The 19837-nt window shown below is 35.0% G+C and overlaps 1 protein-coding gene across 3 annotated transcripts in view; it reads right to left on the reverse strand.

Moving 5' to 3' along the window:
• Positions 1-19837, reverse strand: part of NUDCD1 (NudC domain containing 1) — a 55911-nt gene that overhangs the window by 22339 nt on the left and 13735 nt on the right. Inside the window, exons 3-6 of one of the 3 annotated variants that reach the window (XM_036031358.1) lie at positions 12258-12443; positions 9082-9262; positions 5159-5338; positions 1445-1649 (exon numbers count right to left, since the gene is read on the reverse strand). In XM_036031358.1, coding sequence (XP_035887251.1) covers positions 1445-1649; positions 5159-5338; positions 9082-9262; positions 12258-12443 — 752 coding nt within the window. Of the gene's footprint in view, positions 1-1444; positions 1650-5158; positions 5342-9081; positions 9263-12257; positions 12444-19837 lie in introns of all 3 variants that reach the window. The other 2 variants (XM_036031359.1, XM_028534007.2) reach the window with 2 other exon arrangements.

The following is a 19837-nucleotide window of genomic DNA, read 5'->3' on the forward strand; positions in this document are numbered from 1 at the left end:
TTTGGCTTTTATAAATAGAGTTGGTAGGAATATAATTCTAAACACCTGAGGAGGGGAATGTTTTACTTTTTAACATGCCTTTCATTTCTCTTGGGTAACTATCTAGAAGTAGAACCTCTGTGCAACAAACTATATATTTAACTGGGTGAGAAACTGCTAAACTGTTTGTCAAAGTCATTGTATCATTTCCTCTCCAACCAGCAAAGGACAAGTTGCTAGTGCTCCATGTCCTCCCCAATGTTTGATGTCAACCTCTTCAGTTTCTGCCATGTAATGGTGTCTCATCTGGCTTTAATATGTATTTCCCTAATGACTAATAATGATTAGTTTTCATTGTGCTTACTAGGCATTCATATATCTTCTATTGTGACATGTCTCTATAATTCACTGGACCATTTTAAAAACTGGGTTGTCTTTTACTATGAATTTGTAGTAGGGCTTCTTTATATATTAAGAACATAGGCCCTACATGTTTGATATAAGTACTGGGAATACCATTTCCCAGTCCATGGTTTGCCTTTGTTCTCTTAATGGTGCCTTTACAAGAAAAGAAACTCTGTTTTGATGTACAGAAAAGCTTTGTTTTGATGAAGTTGAATTGTCATTTATTTTGTGTGTGTGTGTGTGTGTGTCCTGAACACACAATTCACACAAGAAATGTTATGGCTAATTTACATAAGAAAATACTTATTGTCCACAATTTTTAAGGTATGAACCATTCTACTGGTAAGTATTTACACATACGCCCCATGTACCCTGCACATGTGAAATGACACTGACAGATAAGACGTACATAGTTACCACTGTAGCAAAAGAGTGGAAACAATGTAAATGTCCAACAGAGGGCAGTTGTTTAAAATGATTATGCAGCTGACAGAGTAGAATTCTATGAAGCCATAAAATATGATACAAAAATTATGCATTCTTTATAGAAAGCTCTGCAAGATTTATTGTTAAAGTCAACAAAAGCAAGCTATAAAACAGTGTGCAGTATGTGTTGAAAACTTTTTGTTAAAAAAAGAAAATACTGGAAGGGCTGGGTTGGAGGGAGACTTATCACTGTGTATCCTTTTATATATCTTAAATTTTAAAGAACGGTAATGTGTTACCTAATCAACAAATTAAAAGTTGTAGAAAAAATTATCTCTATTAAAAAGTTTAAAAAGTGCAAATTAAAATAACCATTTTCACCTATTAATGATTATTATTGTATCCAGACCTGGTAATGAAAAGCACTACAATGTAATGCAAGCGACAACTATAATCAGTATCTTTAATGTTAGCTACAATTATGTTGTTTGACATAATAATTCCAATTTTAATCCACCTTAAAAATAATCAGCAATACACAGAGACCAATTACAGTATTCACCTCTGAGCTAACTACTGTGGAAAGAATACAAGTAAAATGCTGAAAAATTTTAAATAAAACTATAAAAAGTACCTATTATTCTCTTTAATTATCCATGTACTGCTTTCGTGATCGATAGATGAAAAAAGACTCCCTTCCAAAAGCTTCTGGCCCTTCAGCACAATGGTGACACGATCGGGCAGAAACTGGACTTGAACGTCCTCCTTGGCGCTGCCTTCCGGAAGCCGCACTGTGGCTGTCAAGTCATCTTCAGTCTGCTGCCAGTAATACAGGGGCTCTAAGGGGGCAGGGGAGATGCGTTATGTAATAAAAGTCCAAGAACAGAACATGCAAAATTAGAAGATATGAGAGAATACCTATCTAAAGGAATCTCAGCATATTTCCTAGTGATTTTCTCACAAAAAGTAATTATAAACAAACACACACACACAGATCTCTTTCGGGAATTTTCACTCAAAGAGTTATAGCACGTGCACCTGGCATTTTCCTCTTCCAGGCTTACTTAAGTATTCACAAAATACCGATGATAGCAATCCTTTATCCCCATTCCTATCTCCCTGCCTGCCCCCGTCCCTCTGTTTGTCTCCTTCTCCCTTTTCCCCCTACATGCACACACACAATGGCTTCCGAGTTCCGAAGAATACCAAATATAACAAAACCACTGTCTGAAACTTCCACCACCGCCTTGCTTTACCCATGCTGGAAGCAAGGCAACTCTGTGTTACAGGAGACCACTCTATCACACATTATTTGATGGGACATACATTCACGTAAAAATAAAAGATTTATTTTCCTTGTACAAGTATTGGCTATTCTACCCCACAACTTTGTTGCATGAACCCAATTTCTTAGGAAATTCAAAGGCTGTCAGCATACTTTGTGTAAGTTCCCAGTAAAAGAATCCTCTTTCCACCTCCATCTGTCTCCTCAGCCTGCCTCCTAAATAGCCAGCTACTGAAGGATCACCTTTAGACCCATCAGACTATAACCATGGAACTAAGAAAGTAGGGCTGAGATGTAAAGTGAATAAATATTGGCCTAATGGCATCCAGAAGCATTAATCTGCCCACCCACACGCACCAGGAACAGTACATAGTGGTTAGGAACCAGTGCTCCAGAGCTGACTAGTCCTGGGTTAAAATCCTGGGTCAAATCCATTTATTAATTTTGGTATGCAATTGTATCCCTGAGCTTCCTTTTCCCAGTCTGCATAACAAGGTGACAGAACATTACATACCTCTAGGACTGTTGCCATTTAAGTCAGTTAGTGTATATAAAACATTTAATATCAATCCTATTACCTAAATGTATTATGAATTCTCACTAAATGTGGGTTATTGTTTTTCTTGTGTTTTTGTGCTGTTTTATGTAAAAATGTTGGTACTAGATATGCTTAGAGACATATTGTAAGTATGGTGTATCTTTTAAAGGGTCATTTTTATTTTATGTTAAAAAATTTAACAAACATGATATTAAAGAAATAATATAAAATGTGCATGAATTTTCAGGATAAAATTCTTACTTTGGGGTAAGTTTTAGCCTGCATCATATTCCTTTAAATAGCCTCTCAGATCCTCTCTTTTGCCTTTAGAACTTTTAATATGAACTCATTGAAAAAAAAATAGCTCAAAAGGTTAGCTTATTAACTATAAGCTCCTTAAGGCAAGTAATTTGTCTTACTCCTATTTCTGTCCACTGCAAAAGTTAACAAGGCAACGTATACACAATAATACTCAATGGGTAACTGCTGCAGATCTGGGAGGGGAGGAATCTGCAAAATCCCATGAGCTTTTGGTATCAATTTAAAAACATGGACACAGACTAAAGGGAAAGTCTGAATTTTTAAATTCTCTCTCCATTAAATGTATGCAAACACCTAAATATTTTTCTCAATTGTTGGTTGCTTTGACTGCCTTTGTGTGCTTTTAGAGATCATGTTTTAGAGCTTTCAAAGAAAATACTTTTACTTATATAACTGTAACAATACTAAATAGGCAACAGACAATATGTCTTCTTGAGGTTTACAGAAAATGAGACCAGTATGTATATTAGAAAACTGTTTAAAAGAAAACAAGCTATAATTAACAAACTACTAGTACGTTTTTTAAATTATACTTTTATTTTATCATTGTGAAAATCCCATGATAAAATAAATACAGAATAAATTTCCCACTAGAAATTGGGTACAAGAAATTAAGTCTGGACTGTTTATTAGAAGGAAAACAGAAAAATGGAAGGGATTTGGAGTTTACATTAACAGGGGAAAAGAGACCTAATAAACTCAGGAAGAATTCAAAATACAATGTGAATTGTCAAGAAGAAAAACAATACCTAACTTGATAGTGATTTAAACATGTGTACCACCCACCTACAATCTGTCTTGGAACAACATGGTCCTAACCTTCTAGGCAAAATGGTTTCAAGGATCAAGGCATTATTTTCTTCCTTCACAACTGCTCACTTAAGCAATTAAGTTCTAAACACATGTTATCTAAAGTATGAATAGCTGTCCGGGATAAGTTCAAGGAGAGTTTAACATTACAATTAAGACAGAATAGAAGAATGTATTCCAAAAGGGATCTTAGAAGTAATCTCGCAAAAAACATCACATTTGAGAAAACCAAGTTGTTAAGAGCCTAAAAAGGCCACCAAGCACAGCTGTTGTATTCTGAGGTGGTATTTATAAGCCCAGGGGAAATATATTTCAAATGTTTATTAATTTAGTATTTTCAAATAGTTTTCAAAAATTCATTTTTAGGAAAACATACATATATAAAAGTGGAAAAACTAATTTTTATTTAAATAAGTAACAAAAAAGGGTAGATTCAAAGAGTAACACATGTAATTGTTAAATATTGTGAAATCTGCATTAAAGAATGTGCTATTCTTGCCCTGGCTGGTGTGGCTCAGTTGGGTGGAGCATCATCTGTAACCAAAGGGGTACCCATTCAATTTCTGGTCAGGGCCCATGCCTAGGTTGCGGTTTGAACCCTGGTTGGGTTTGATGACCAGTCTAGGCACATACAGGAGGCAACCAATCAATGCTTCTCTTGTGCCCATGTTTCTCTCTCTCCCTTCCTCTTTCTCTCAAAGCAATGAAAAAAAAATCCATGGATGAGGATAAAAAGTACATATGTACATACATATATACATACTCTATTCTCTGGCCATAGACTTCAGAAATATGAACAGTAACAATTAAAGATGGAAAGTACCTACAATATATTGATATGTATATATACACATCTCTTGAATTTTTAAAAAAGAATATGTATTCTTTGTATACAAAGGTGAACTTCTTCTGAAAGACCCTGTTACTCTTTTCATTCTGAAATCATTATATATCTTCACTTAGTCATTTCAGTCTACAGAGAAAACAAGCACTGATTATGCCCTCAAGGAACTTTCTCTGGAAAGGTAAAAACATGTGCACTGGTGCCCACTAATGCACATGAACAGAGTTGAGCTTATTTTAAAGATTAATACCTCTAATACTAATATGCCAGCTTCTCAAATGCCAATAGCAAACTGTCATTATTCATTCTTTTGCCAAGTATATATTAAACACCTAATCAGATAAGTTAGTGTTGTGTGTGTGTGTATTAAACATTTTTGGTAATTATAAAATTATTAAACTAGTTTCTACTATTTAGGTGGTATATTTTACAAAAACTATTCTGGAAAATATATTTTAAAAATAATAATTAAGCACTTATCTTGACCTGGCAAAATCCATAACATAGCTGGACAGACAAACCAGACTTAAGTAGGTATGCATATAAATACCTTTGATTTTATCTGACATGTCTTCATCCTTATTTTCTTCAACATCTTGCCCAACTGGAATGGATGTGAAGGACTTGTAAGAAACAATCATTAGACCATTCCCGTCAGGCTCAATAGCAGCATAATTTGGCACTGACTTTCCACGGAGAATATCACGCTTAATGATTTCATATTTTTTATTATCTGAAAGAACAATAAATTACAAAAAAACTACATTAAAATATTTTGAAAATATTTGTATATTAATTCTAATTAAAATTAAACATTTTAAATGTACTATTAAAAGGAATATTGTTGAGTGTCGTCATAGATTAAAAGGATAAAAAAAAACTGACCACCTAATATCCTGTAAATAAATCCCTATTTTAAAATACTAGATTTAATAGAAATTGTTCTAGATTGTGTTATCCAATGTGTTAACCAGTGGTCACAGGTTGCTATTTAATTAAAATTTAGTAAAACTTGAAATTCACTTCCTTAATTACCCTAACCACATTTCAAGGGCTCAGCAGCCACCAAAGCTGGCTGTCATCATGCTGAATGGCACACATGTATGCCACGCATCTTGCAGACACTTCCACAGGACGGCAGTGCTCTGTATCACAGAGGTGACTGACTCAACCTGAAATAGTGGCCTCTGAAGGATCAATGTTTTCCTTGACCACAGTCTGTCTACTTTCCCAGCAAGTATATGACAGGTATCTTCTGAAAAGAGCAACAAGTAGAGGAAAAGGGAAAAGTGTGGTATGGACTATTTTTTCTGCCCATTTTAGCTATGGATAAGGGGTTTTAGTAAAATGAAATATGCTTAAGGTAGAAATGATTTTTATACACACTCAGATATAGGTCTATATGCCTACTATAATTGAACATAAATAACTGTACTTAGAATTTTTAAGACACAGCCCTAGCCAGGTAGCTTAGTTGGTTAGAGTAACATCTGGACATGCCAAGGCTACAGGTTCAATCTCCTGTCAGGGCACATACAAGAAGCAACCAATGAATGCATAAGTAAGTGGAGCAACAAGTCAGTGTCTCTGTCTGTCTGTCTGTCTGTCTGTCTCTTCCGCTTCCCCCATCCATCCCTCCCTCCTCACCTTCCTCTGTCTAAAATCAGTATTAAAAAATATTGATTTAAAAAAATAAAAAATAACTGTATCCTGAAAGTATCTGGTAAATTAACTGAATTTATTCTCTTACAAAAATACATTATTTCTGCTTTAAAAAGTACTCAGATATTTCAGTTGAGTCCATACCTTTATTTACACTGTCACTCTACTAAATTGGGTTCTACTTGAAAGCTTCACCTTGAGCAGTCAAAAATCATAACTCAATGTCATCTCAGTTATACATAACAGAATCTATTCTAAAAATGTCAATTATTGTTTTCTCTAAATCTTTGTGTAAATTCACATATTTATTTCATACATATTTAAGAACAGGCCTTTCATTTCATAAATGAACTAAAACCTATTCATCCTACACAGGTATGTGCAGGGCAAACAGTCTTCCCTGCCTCTAAAGACCTGAACTCCGACACTGTATCGTGTAGGGTGACTTTTCCCAACATGTTTGGGACTGAAAATAACAGGTAAGCTTCAAGTGAGTTCCATTGTCAAATAAGTTGGGAAAGTATGGATTAAAATTAAATTTTCTTTTTTACTCAAAATTTTTAGAAGCTTTAATATACTTAATGTGTAATGGGGATATTGTATGCCCCCATTTTAAAACTTGACCACAAATATAATGTATAAAATGATCCATTCAACAGTTTAGAAAAACACTGCTCTGTAATCTTCATATAAAAATAAAATGAAAACGTAGAACAATCAAATTAGTGATAGGAGGAAAAAGGGAACAAAGCACTAAGAAAAAACTAGAGAAAGTGAACCACAGAGAGAATGTTTCTACAGCAACAGTAACTAAAATGGGTTTGGGGGAGAAACAAGAAAGGTGAGCCCAAAGGTGTCTGTCCAGCTGAGGCCAGGAGGCAGATGCAGGGACCGACCGGAGGGGGCAGAGGTGGGCCAGAGTGCGCTGCTCCGAGGCACCCTGATGCGAGTTCCTGCGGGCTGCGCCAAAGCGGTCACAGGACCAAGTGTCTGAGAGAACAGAAGGGACATGGAGGACGACTTCGCCTATAAGATGTTCAGTAATTTACTTTAAAAAAATGAAGCTTTTATTATCTAAAGTGCAGATTTGCATATTACAGCCTATGTGCTAAAAAAATACATTTAAAATTTTAAATGGTTAAAAAAATCAAAATAATACTTAAATACATGTAAAATTACATAAAGACCAAATGTCAGTGCCCATAAATAAAATATTATCAGAATACAGCTGTACTCATTCACATGTCGTCTGGCTGTTGTGGCACCCTATGACACAGGTCACATGGTTACCACCTAGCCTTTCACAGAACAAGTTTTCCAACACCTAATCTGAAGTTTTAAAATACTGTGTTCCTCGAGATGAAACTATAACACTGGGTAGAAAAACAAATTATATCAAATATTTCAAAGGAAAAATCTAGGAAATGTATTCAGCTTATTTATAAACTATTGATTATATTTATATACGTGTGTGTATACACACATATACACATGTACCTATGTGTATACATGCATATATATTCATATATACATACGGCTCATTCTAAAATAAAAAAGCTCTTAGAAAAATGCTAATAACCTTTATCAGATTGTAACCTAGCACCTATGGTAAAGAAATCTTTCCATAGACATCAAGGATAATTTTCTTTTTAAAGACAAGAAATTGTATTTTTTATGAAATCTTTTAATAAAGATTTATTCATTCACTTATTTATTTATAGAGCGGAGGGAGGGAGCAAGACAGGGAAAGAAACATCAGTGTGTGGCTATCTCTCGCACACTCCAGACTGGGGACCTGGCCTGCATGTGCCCTGACTGGGAATTGAATGAGCGACGCTTTGCTTTGCAGGCCAGCACTCAGCCCACTAAGCCACACCAGCCAGGGTGAGATCAATCAAAACTTAAGGCTGATAAGCTAAATGAGGTTAATAAAAATCACTGAGGAAAATAACTAGTCACAGAAACAAGATCCCTTAGTGCTCAACTGCAGTACAGAACCACCTGATGAGTCAGCAGGAACTACGCACTGGCAAAGAGCAAGGCCATGCCACTAAAGGAATCCTAATTAATTTTTTTTTAAGTGATTTTTAACGTCCAACTCAGAAGTTTGACAGACAGTTTCAAATAGACTAAAAGTCAGGACTTCTCTACACATGGAAGCACTTTGGATAAAAAGAAAAATAAGAGTTTTCCTGAGGGTAGAAACAAAGGGCAAAGTTCAATTAGATTGAAAAGAAATCACAGTTGTGAATTAATGAAATAAAGGTATTCATTTCCATCTAAGCAGTTATATTTAATTTATATTTTAATTACATTGTGAATTATAATTAAATTACAATTAGCTTTATATACAGGGTGGGACAAAAGTCAGTTTATAGTTCTGAGTACGCAAAACAGTTTATTCTGGTGTGAGTTATTAATTACTGTATTATTTTCCATATAAACAACTGTAAACCGACCTTTTCCCCACCCTGTACATATGAGCTCTTGTGTATACATGCATATGTGTACATATACATATACATATTCTTGTATATATTGAAAAATACACTTTAAATTCTTTTAAAATTATGTAATGTCTCGTTTTATACAAGCAAGTGTAACTGACTGGAGAAGCACACTATTAATTTTTTTATAACCATACCTCAGAAGAAATCATCTATAGATCTTCATTCCACTGGATGGCAGATACCAGATTCATAACTCAACACCCAAGAAAAAGCAAACACCACTTATAGGAACAGCTCTGTGCTTCAAACCTATTAAGTTATGATAACCACTACAGAGGGATTCAGGGTATGTTATGCTTACCTTTATTTTTCTTACTGATAGTGACCCACTCCAAGGAAACGAAGAAACCACTTCCTTTCATGTCTAATTCTTCTTTCTCTACTCGAAGAAGTAGCGTAGCTATTGAGTGTTCTTCAGCTTTCAGCAATGAAACACTATGGATTATAACGAAAGGATTCCCTAGCTCTTCATTAAACATAATCTAGGGGGAAAAGATGACACACACAAAAATGTATATACTGCATAAATGCATAAAGCAGAGGGAATACACAGAATTTTGACAATCCAACAATTACTTTGGATACTATTTATTACAAGGAATAAAAGATTTTAAAAAGCCTTTAAAGATTGCACATTTAAATACAATTCCTTGAAGAACTTTTTTGTTTAACAGAGAAAACTGATTCAGTACTCTTGGCTTAAAAAACAAAGAAAACCACAGGTCATTCAAACAGCATCTAAAGGAGAAAGAGAACTAAAAGCAATCTCCTAGAAATGAATTATCAAGTGAGAACAGCACTCCATACAAAAGGAGAGGACGTGAGCAGGTTACTCCTCCTCATTCCTCCATCTCTTCCCGTCTCATATATGCCTTATTTCTGCTTTCTTCCTCTTAGTTTCTGGATACAATGCAAGCGTGTGGATGTTATTTTTCCTATTATTTTTATTTTTATCCTATTTTTATTTTTGGTTTGTCTTTCTGTGTTTTCTAAAAGTTTACAGAGGAAAAGTCAAAAGCATTGGAAAATAAATCCATAAAACTTTTTTATTTCTCAAAAACAAATGAATCCATTTAAACAGTATAATTCAACTAACTCCATTTAGAATGTAGTACTGAATTTGCTTATAAGAATGTAAACATCATATGGAAACATACAAAAGCTTATCAAATTCTTTTTTGTACCACAAACACATAATCTAAAAGGCATATTTTTATTAAATACTAAACAGAAGTTTTAGACAGATTTCTAAACATGATTTTCAGATAAATAAAAAAATAATAATTGGAAAAAACACCTGAAAATTAACTCCTTAAAAAAAAAAAAAAGCCACCAAAACCTGTATCAGAATCCCCTCACATGTGTTCCTATTTGAAACCCTTATAAAGAAAAGTGTGCTTTAATGTCATCAATTTCCTATTTATTTGAGCAACTCTATCAAAATTATTCAAATAGAAGACCTTTGGAATCCACTCTAAAGTATTCCATAAATAGGAATACAACAACAAAATCCCCAAATACTCAAAACAGAGGCGATGAAGACAGGTTTTTAGTTGGTTGGCTGAGTTTTGCTTTTGTTTGGGGGACTAGGGGAGACAAAAGGGAAGAAGGAAACTAATGAGTTTTGCCAGGTGCCAGTAGACAGTTTATTATTTCCTCCTCTTTCTTTCTCGTGCGCACAAAAGGGACTGACTGCAAGGAGACCAGAGAGGCCCAGCAGCTAAGCTACTGTATTTCTGATGTGCAGCATCCCTTCACAATAGAGGCAAAGTACGTGGAAAGCAGACAGCATTCCTGTCTTACTTCTTTCTACACTTCAGTCACCACCACCAGGCCTTCCCGGCGCCTTAGGCCCTACTATACCCCCAACCACTCCCAACTTTAGCTTCCTCTCTGTTATACCAAATCCCTGAAAGTCCTAAAACTCTCCCAAATCATTTCCTTTAAAGCAATGCTATTCCACGGTATCCCTCCCACTCAGTTAACGTCCAAGTCCCATTTCTCTCCCACCCCCTCCAACCGCACTCCCTCCAACCCCCCACCCTGAGTCAAAACTATTACTAACTGAAAACATCTCAGAGGGTACATATTTCATTACAGCAATGCATACTGAAGAGGAAGCAGATAGAAATTTTTAACTGATTTTATAAATATTACTGAAGGCCTAATATGTGCCAAGAGAATATACACAGCAGAAATCAAATGAATTTATACACCAACATGAATTTCCTTTCTGGCTAAATATGCAGTGTCATTTTAAGCTGAAGGTCTTTCTCTTCCTGCTCAAAGCCAACAGAATCAATACAGCTTCACAACAGATAAATTGTCATTCATATATTTCCTGCACATCATTCTCCAAACTCCTTCCACTGTTTCAGGTAATTGTGTTATATACCATGTTGTCTCAGTTAAAAAAAAAAAAGGAAAGGAAATAAAAAGTTACTACAGGAGGCTTGAGCAGAAACTGTCACAAGGATCCAATGAAATTTTGAAAATGTGGCTGCAAAAGCCTGCCAAGACCATGGTCAACAGGATATTGCGCTGGTCATATATACATATTTTTTGTTTATTTTTTTGAACATAATGCAATTTGATATTATATCATTTAGTATACCTTAGTAAGAAAAGTAAACCATTTTGTTCTAAGACCTTTTTGATTTTTTTCAAGAATTAAAGCTTTGATGAATATCTGTTGGTCTGATAAAAATATTTTATAAGGCATAAATATATTAAGTTTGTATCTCTTTATTCTACCCAGATCTAAAGACATGCTGAAATTCAGTCAGTCATAAATAATATCACAACACTCTTTTCGGTATAACTCAGTGTCCATCTTTTCCACTTTCAAAAACTGGTTCTAGAGAAATTAATTACCTATTTATTACTATTAAAATCCTAACCTGCTCCTCAGATTTCAATCTGTTACACTGTAGTAAGAAAACTGAAGTAAAAATGGCATCTTAGCAATTGGCACATTACTTCATTTATGTTGCAGTGTATTCTTCTAAGTAGGGAGTCCTCTGGTAAACACAGCAGTCCAGCTAACAGAGGGGTGCAATGGGAGCGCGCTGGACCCATAAACATACCAGCATGTATCATATGAGTAGAGGAGAAAAGATATGCCAGTGAGGTTTTTCTGGCCAACTCTTCAAGAAGAAGGCAATGTCAGTGTTTAGTGCACTGCTTTGCATCTATAAAACACTCAATAAATATTTGCTGAACAATGAATGCAATTCTTGACAACTGAATTGACCCCAGGTCAAAACAGGAATGGTTAACATATCAGTTTTGTAAAAGACATATATTTTATAATTTAATTAAAGATACTCAAAAAATTATATGTAATCAAAACCAAAAGGTCACACATAAACTGTCCCTAAAAAGTGTTATTTCAAAATCATTAACGTCCTTACTTTATGTATACTTTCCAGCCTTTGCATAAACCTACAAATAAAAAAAAAATCTCAAAAATCTCACCTCCCATTTTTCAGAAGCACTATTTCCACGTTCACCCGTTTCAATGAGATACAACCGTCCAGTTCCGTCTGACAAGGTAACCCAAGTAGAAGATGTGAAATGGACAGATGCACAAAGCCGATTGTCGTATGCTGTCACATCTGTCGGAAGCCGAAATACCTCTCGTGGTTTTCCTAAGGCAGTGTCCTACAAAGAAACCAAATATTACAAACGAATCCCTCGTCTCCTTGTCCACACACACGGAATATATGCAGCGTAGTGGTCACTCTCCTCTTCAAGAGCAGGTATCTAATGCCTGCCTCCCTCCCCTCAGAGCAGGTGCTGTACTGCGGACCTACTTCCAATAAAAACAAACGGCAGAAGTAATGGTTATGTGACTTCTCAGGCTGGGTCATAAACGGCTTCATCTATTTTGCTTTCCCTCTTGGACAGCACATGGCAGACCCACACAGGGAAGAAGTGAGAAACTTTGACAATAATCAGCATCCTGTGAGCGAATCCTCTTGGGACTGTATCCTTCAGCCCTCGTTAAGCTTTCACTGCGGTCCAGGCTGACATCCTTTTTGACTACAATTCCTTGAGAAAACTTGAGATGGAACCAGCTAAGCCACTCTCATTTCTGACCCTCATGAACTGTGAGATGACAAATGTTTATTGTCTCGAGTCACTGAGCTTTTTTATTAAAATATAGGTAACATACAATATTATATTAATTGCAGGTATACAGCAAAATTATTCAACATTTATATATATCTAATGATGTGATCACTGTAAGTCACTACATTTTTGAAGAAAGTTGTTGCACAGAAAGATAACTCAGTAATCTAATCTTTATTCTTAAGTTTACAGTTAATAATCAGCATTTCAACTAATTAGAAATACCACATCATGTTCTAAATGCCTACACAAACAACCTGTAGTATGAAAACACCACATTTAAACTGTTAACTTAGGCTTTTGTTAACACATTTTTATTGTGTCTATGTCCTCATAATTAAACCTATAAGATGGACTGCATCATTAAAATGTTTTACAAGAAAATATAGTAAAATGCATATATTTAAGAAAATAAACTTTCTCACGCATTGTGCTCAGTAATTTTTTATTATTCTAGTTTTCAGTTAACAGTTTCCTACAGGACAAAAATGATACTTGATTCGTACATTTCATTCCCTGCTCCTAGAACTGTTTAGAATGGTGTAATTATTAGTTAAGATTTAAAATATATTCAATATCCTCACTAGCCTCAAAATTTTTAGTTACCTATTGTTTCTAAAGCATACAATTTTTTTGAAACAGCACCTTTTCTTCTTTCTGTATTCATATTTTAGTGACTTATAGAACAATGAATTAAATAATTCAATGACAAACACAGCATAAAGTTTGTTTTTTAATTTTAATTTTATTTTTTAAAATCATTTTATTGTTGTTCAAGTAGTTGTCTGCATTTACCCATCACCACTCCCCCTACCCTAACCTTCCCTACCTCCCTCCCCTGCTTCCACCCCACCTTGGTTTTGTCCATGTGTCCTTTACAGTTGTTCCTGAAAACCCTTCCCTGATTCCTCCCTTTATCCCCTCCCACCTCCCCTCTGGTCACTGTCAGATTGTTCTTAATTTCAATGTCTCTGGTTATATTTTGCTTGCTTGTTTGTTTTGTTGATTAGGTTCCACTTAAAGGTGAGATCACATGGTATTTGTCCTTCTCCACCTAGCTTATTTCACTTAGCATAATGCTCTCCAGTTCCATCCATGCTGTCACAAAGAAAGGAGCTTGTTCTCTCTTTCTGTTGTGTAGTACTCCATTGTGTAAATGTACCATAGATTTTTTTTATCCATTTATTTACTGATGGGCACTTAGGTTGCTTCTAGAACTTGGCTATTGCAAATTGTGCTGCTAGGAACATTGGGGTGAACAGGTTCTTTTGGATTGGTGTTTCAGGATTCTTAGGGTATAATCCCAGCAGTGGAATTGCCAGGTCAAAAGGTAGTTCCATTTTTAGTTTTCTGAGGTGGCATAAAGTTTTTAGAATGACCAATCCTCACCTCAAATCACCTAATACAAGGCCAACCTAGCCCTGGCTGAGTAATTCAATTGGTTGGAAAGTCATCCCAATTTGCTAAGGTTGTGGGTTCCATCCCTGGTCAGGGCACATCCGAGAATCAACCAGTGAATACATAGGTAAGTGAAACAGCAAGAAAATCTCTCCCTCTCTCTTCCGCTCTCTCTCTCCAACTCCCCTCTTTCTCTCTCCCCTTTCTTCTCTCTTAATATCAACTAAAAAAAATTTTTAAAGCCCAATCTTATAATAAGTCCTTTCTAACATCCTCTTACTGAGACCCTTTGTGGTTCCCCTGGGTGTGCATTCTCCTTTCAGGCAAACAATAATAAATCCAAATGAGTGTTAAGTATGCCCAAGTGGATTTATATACTGACATAAAAAGGTCTCCGAGATAATAACAGAAAGAAACAGATGCAGGATATGCACAGCACAAACGCAAATGTGTTAAAATAAACAAATGCTGTGATTTGACAGCACAGAGTAGGGTGCTGGTCTATTAACAGTGTTTACCAGTGGCAGAAAAAATGAAGATTGGATTGAAACTGGTGGTAGGGAATAATGAGGTTAAAGGAGAATTTTCCCTTTTTGCTTCAAATAACATCACTTGACTACTTTTCCCACTGAGCAATTTATGTGTCATATACATTATTTAAAGATACCAATAAATAAAATGGGACTTTTCCTCAAAACAGTTGTTTAAAATAAAACTTTGTAGGGATCTCCACGCACACCCTTCACTGAACCTAACCTAGGGAACCCTTGTCTGGAAGAACGCAGGGCCAAAATTGTTCAGCCACTATTCTTCATTTTACACATAATTAGAAAGGTTATTTTGAGCCATTTTATTTTAAATACAAGGTTACACATGACTAAGAAGTCTACCAGATAAATTAGTGCAATGTCCAACAGAATGATTACGATATTCAGGAATGTAAATGTGAAGCCAAATTAATTAAGTTAAAATGCAAAAGAAAACATAAAGTATATCCCTTAAGTCAAGGGATAGTTTAAGTGAAAGCAACCTGAATATTCCTGATTTTTAAAATCTATTTCTCAAAGTGTACATCTTAATTTTTAAGTGGACTGTACACAATAAAATATTTTCTTCTGTAAAATTTAAGAGTATTGAATTATTTTTTAATAACCTCCACTGACAATTTTACCAAGTGTTCTCATAATAACACTTTATGTAATTGGCATCTATAATGTCCTGGTACCACCTGATCATTTTCTTCTAGACAAAAAATTGTTAATGTAACGACATTCAAGGTTGTTGAAAATCATTTCACAGCTGAATTGCAAAAAGTATTAAAATTTCACTGATAAATGAAACACTTACTGAATGACTATTATGCAAAAGCATGGTATTAAATAATAAGTGCTTTGACTTTTTACCATCTTATTTCATTATTACCAAACCATATGAAGTTGAAATTATTACCCCCATTTTAAAAAGATAAAGAGTTTGGTTTCAAAGAGATTAAATAAGATGCCTGGGACTGTACTCCTAGAAATGACAGGGCCCACATTTAAATCCGGACCCACCCTACCCCACAGGTGGATGACCTTCCCGAGCTCCACATGGTCTGCAGCCACCTCCTTCCTGCCCGTCTTGCAGCCACCTCCTGCAGCCACCTCCTTCCCGCCCGTCCCAAACAAACGACACCCAGAGCTCCCTGCCTTTCCAGAACACCCCCTCCAAAGTCCCTCGCTCTGAACACAGCCACTATATTCAGTTTTTCATGCTAATATGTTATACTGCAGTATTTTAATTAGATTTCTCAGTCAATACAACATAATAAAAATGACCTACACACTGTATATAAATAACACTATAAACAAAGTGTTAATGCATAAACTGTATATATTTATGAAAACAATCTCTAAACTGTTTAGGGGGTTCTTAATTTCATCTACTAGGAGACAAGTTCTGAACTTACAAAACATTTTTCTAACATTTATAGAAAGGATTACTCAATATCACTTTCTATCTGAGAAATCTGTTTGAGAAATCTATTTCTCAAAGGGTAGATTTTAACTTTTAAATGGACTACATGCAATAAAATATTTTCTTTTGTAAATCTTAAAGTATTATTTAAGTTTAAAAAATGATCAACCAAAATTAAATAAGAATACCATTTACTAGTATTACTAGACACTGACATTTAAAATGTTGCCCTTTTAAAAGGAAGTGATCTTTTTCTGGGGAAAGGCTTTCAACACTAATAACTTTTAACTTTAAAAATATCTTCCTTTTTCCTTTTTTTTTTTGCCAAAGCTTTAAGAGAAGGTGTTTTTAATTAATTGCTGTCTGAGTAATGTCTCTATGTAACATAAAACTTTCAAGAATGCATTAAGCAGGCAGTTCCAAGAACTTACTCCTCCTTTTATTTTTTTTCTTTAATGAGGAAAATAAATGGCCCCATATTAATAAACTCAACCATAGGAAATACACTGAGATTCAGGGCTAGAGAAGAACACACTGATACTGGTAAACATTTAAGCTGGACTAACAAGTGGTTGTGACCTGTCACTCCCAAGACACCCTCACAAATGCATACTTACAAATGGAACCCAGTAACTCTCCCTGGATCTTTAGGTGGAATTTGAAGACACACCACGAGATGACACAGGTCTTAGTAGCAGAAACTAGTTTTTCAGGTTAGTGGGAAAAAAACAATGACAGACTTACCTTCCTAAATATTAAGAAAGTGAGATTACTTTAAAATAAGCTGTAATACCATAATAAAATGATAAAAACTAAACTTTAAACATACTTGTTTTTTGCTTTCCTGGGCATTTTCTACTTCTTGAGTATACTCCCTCCCAATTGATACTACTCTAAAATTGAAATTCACAAATTTAACTGACTTGGAAAGTAAAATGCTTCTATAAATCTGTGTTGAAATGCCGCCACCTGCTGGCTCCTGACAAAATCCAAACACTCTGTGAACTTCCTTTCTTGGGGCCTTACAGCCATCACTTCAACCACAATGATATTTTGCCTAGATGTAAACAGGTGGGCATTTGTACACCCGCCACAGGAAAAGAGCCTCTTTGGAACTTGGGCATGTGTGTCTTTGACTCAAAAACAAGACAAAACAAAACAAAAAATCAGACAATAAAATGGATGTTACAACTGTTTTTTTGCTATTAAAAAAAAAAAAGCCAATGTATAGTTAGTTCAATGTTCAATGCTCTCCACCTGTCCCCTTCACAGAACTTCACAGAGCAGGTAGATATCCTTTGTTGCTGATCAGAAAAAAGAAATAAGTGTGGCATTCCTCTGTATCACAGGTGCAAGTTTCTCCAAACTTGATGACTAATAAAACACAAGCAAAACCATCTGAAGTGCTTGATAACATGCACCTCCCCAGACCGTGACCAACCCTGACGAACTGAACCAAAACCTACGGACACAATGACCTGAAATTAGCTCTTGTTTTTATCAGTTACTCCCAGTGATCCTGATATGCAATACAGTGTAAAAAACAAGGATACACTGAATTAAACAGAAAACTAAAACAACGCCAAATGTGGTTCTTTAAAAATCAAGTAATAATAATACCTTCTAAAGTTTGATTAAGAAAAAACTGGGGGAGGGAAAAAAGACAATCTTAAGAACATAATACATGCAACTTTACAGGAACAAATTTGAAAACTAAGAGGAAATGGATGATTTTCCCTAGCAAAAAAAAAAGTTACCTAAGACACAATATGACCAAACCAATAACTATAGGATAAATTGGGTAGGTGATGGGAGAACTATCATGGAAAAGGACAACAGGATATACAAGAGGTCCAAAAATAATCTTTTAAATATAGAAAACATATCTTTTCAGTTTTACACTATCCCAGTGCTAGAAAGCTCTCCAACTCATTTAAGGAAGCCAGCAAAATAGAAAACAAAACAAAATAAAAAACTATAACTTGTGAAAATATACAAATATTCTTAAGTAAAATGTCAGGTAACAGACTCTAACAATGTATCCAAATAATAATATACTATTATCAATAAAGGTTTATTCTAGGAAACTAAGGAATTTAACAATGTTATCAATCTAAATCATTACACCGACAAACTGAAGAACACACAGTCATTAACCAAAGACGAGTGCTGGAAAGGCACGTGATAAAATTCAGCAGCCACTCTTAATACAAAATATTAAATGAAAATGAAGGAAACATTAAACAATAAAAGCTTTTTATCAAAACCCGCAGTAAGTATTTTCCTAAGTAAAATTTAAAATCCATTACAATTAAAATCACGTACTGAACGGGGACACACACCCCATTATCATTCCTCACTATCTCAACCCTCTATCTACTAACAGCAATAAGATAAAAATGAAACGACAGGGGATTGTTATCTCCATTTTCATAAACACTGGAAAAGGAGAGATAAAACCATTTCCTTTTACTGATGATATAATTGTGTATTGTGAAAACCTAAATGGGAATAGGTAAAAAATTACTGATTTATGAAATAAGGTGGCTGTTTATAATAGTCAATAAGCACCCAGAAAATACAGAAAAGCTGTATTCTACTAACAGATGAAGAAACTATAAAATACTTAAGAATAAATTTAATGAAATGAGCATAAGGGAGAACTAAAAATCCTACTAAAGGACATAAAAGAAGATGTAAATAAATAGGACATACCATGTTTTGGGGTGAAAAAAAAGACACAAAACCAATTCCAAAATCAATTCAAATTTCCCAGGCTAGCAAAAAAACTGAGATTTTTTTCTATTAAAAGTTTAAACCAGGCAGAATCTGGCCAGCAGGCCCAGCTAGCTAAGCACAAAGGTCAAGAACACTGCTTAAAGAAAATAGGGAATTTCATGAATTCCCACATATTAAAAGATTGAAAGACAACAAAATCTTTTCTTTTACTTGGATCCTGGAAAGCCAGGATCAGGTCTTACACCTCTGAGACAAGAAACCAACAGACCCCTCTGTAGGGACACCACCAGACCAGGAGGTGACACTTACAAAACATTCAGGGTAAGGGACCCTCACTCAAACACACGTGTCACTTACCAGTTGGAAAAAATAATACACGGTCAGTCTCTTACATAGAGGATCTAATAAACTACTTTTTAGAATGACATCATGTCCTTCCAACTAAATAAATCACGGATCCTATAATTCAACTGCTAAACAGAGAATACACATGAAGGGCGAAAAAGAGTTTGGGTATGAACATAATTCAGAACTAGGAAGGAAGATGACTTGCAGAAACTTTCCCAGAAGTCATTCATTCTAAATTATAGTTTCCTTATTGCTCACTACTGAAACTTCTTCAAAAACCTCTTATCAGAAGCTGAACAAATTTAAATGTACATTATATACATGGAAAAGCATAGATTGCTTTGAACATGTATGAACACATACCTAAAGAGGTTGTCATTTCAATGTCAAATTCAAACTGGGGAAGAGATGGAAGGAAGCAATTCAAATTCTACCACAAATTAATAACGTGGAAGGGACTTTATTGTGTACACTGCAGCATT

Source organism: Phyllostomus discolor, chromosome 7, assembly GCF_004126475.2.
Source record: "Phyllostomus discolor isolate MPI-MPIP mPhyDis1 chromosome 7, mPhyDis1.pri.v3, whole genome shotgun sequence".
Lineage (NCBI taxonomy): Eukaryota > Metazoa > Chordata > Mammalia > Chiroptera > Phyllostomidae > Phyllostomus > Phyllostomus discolor.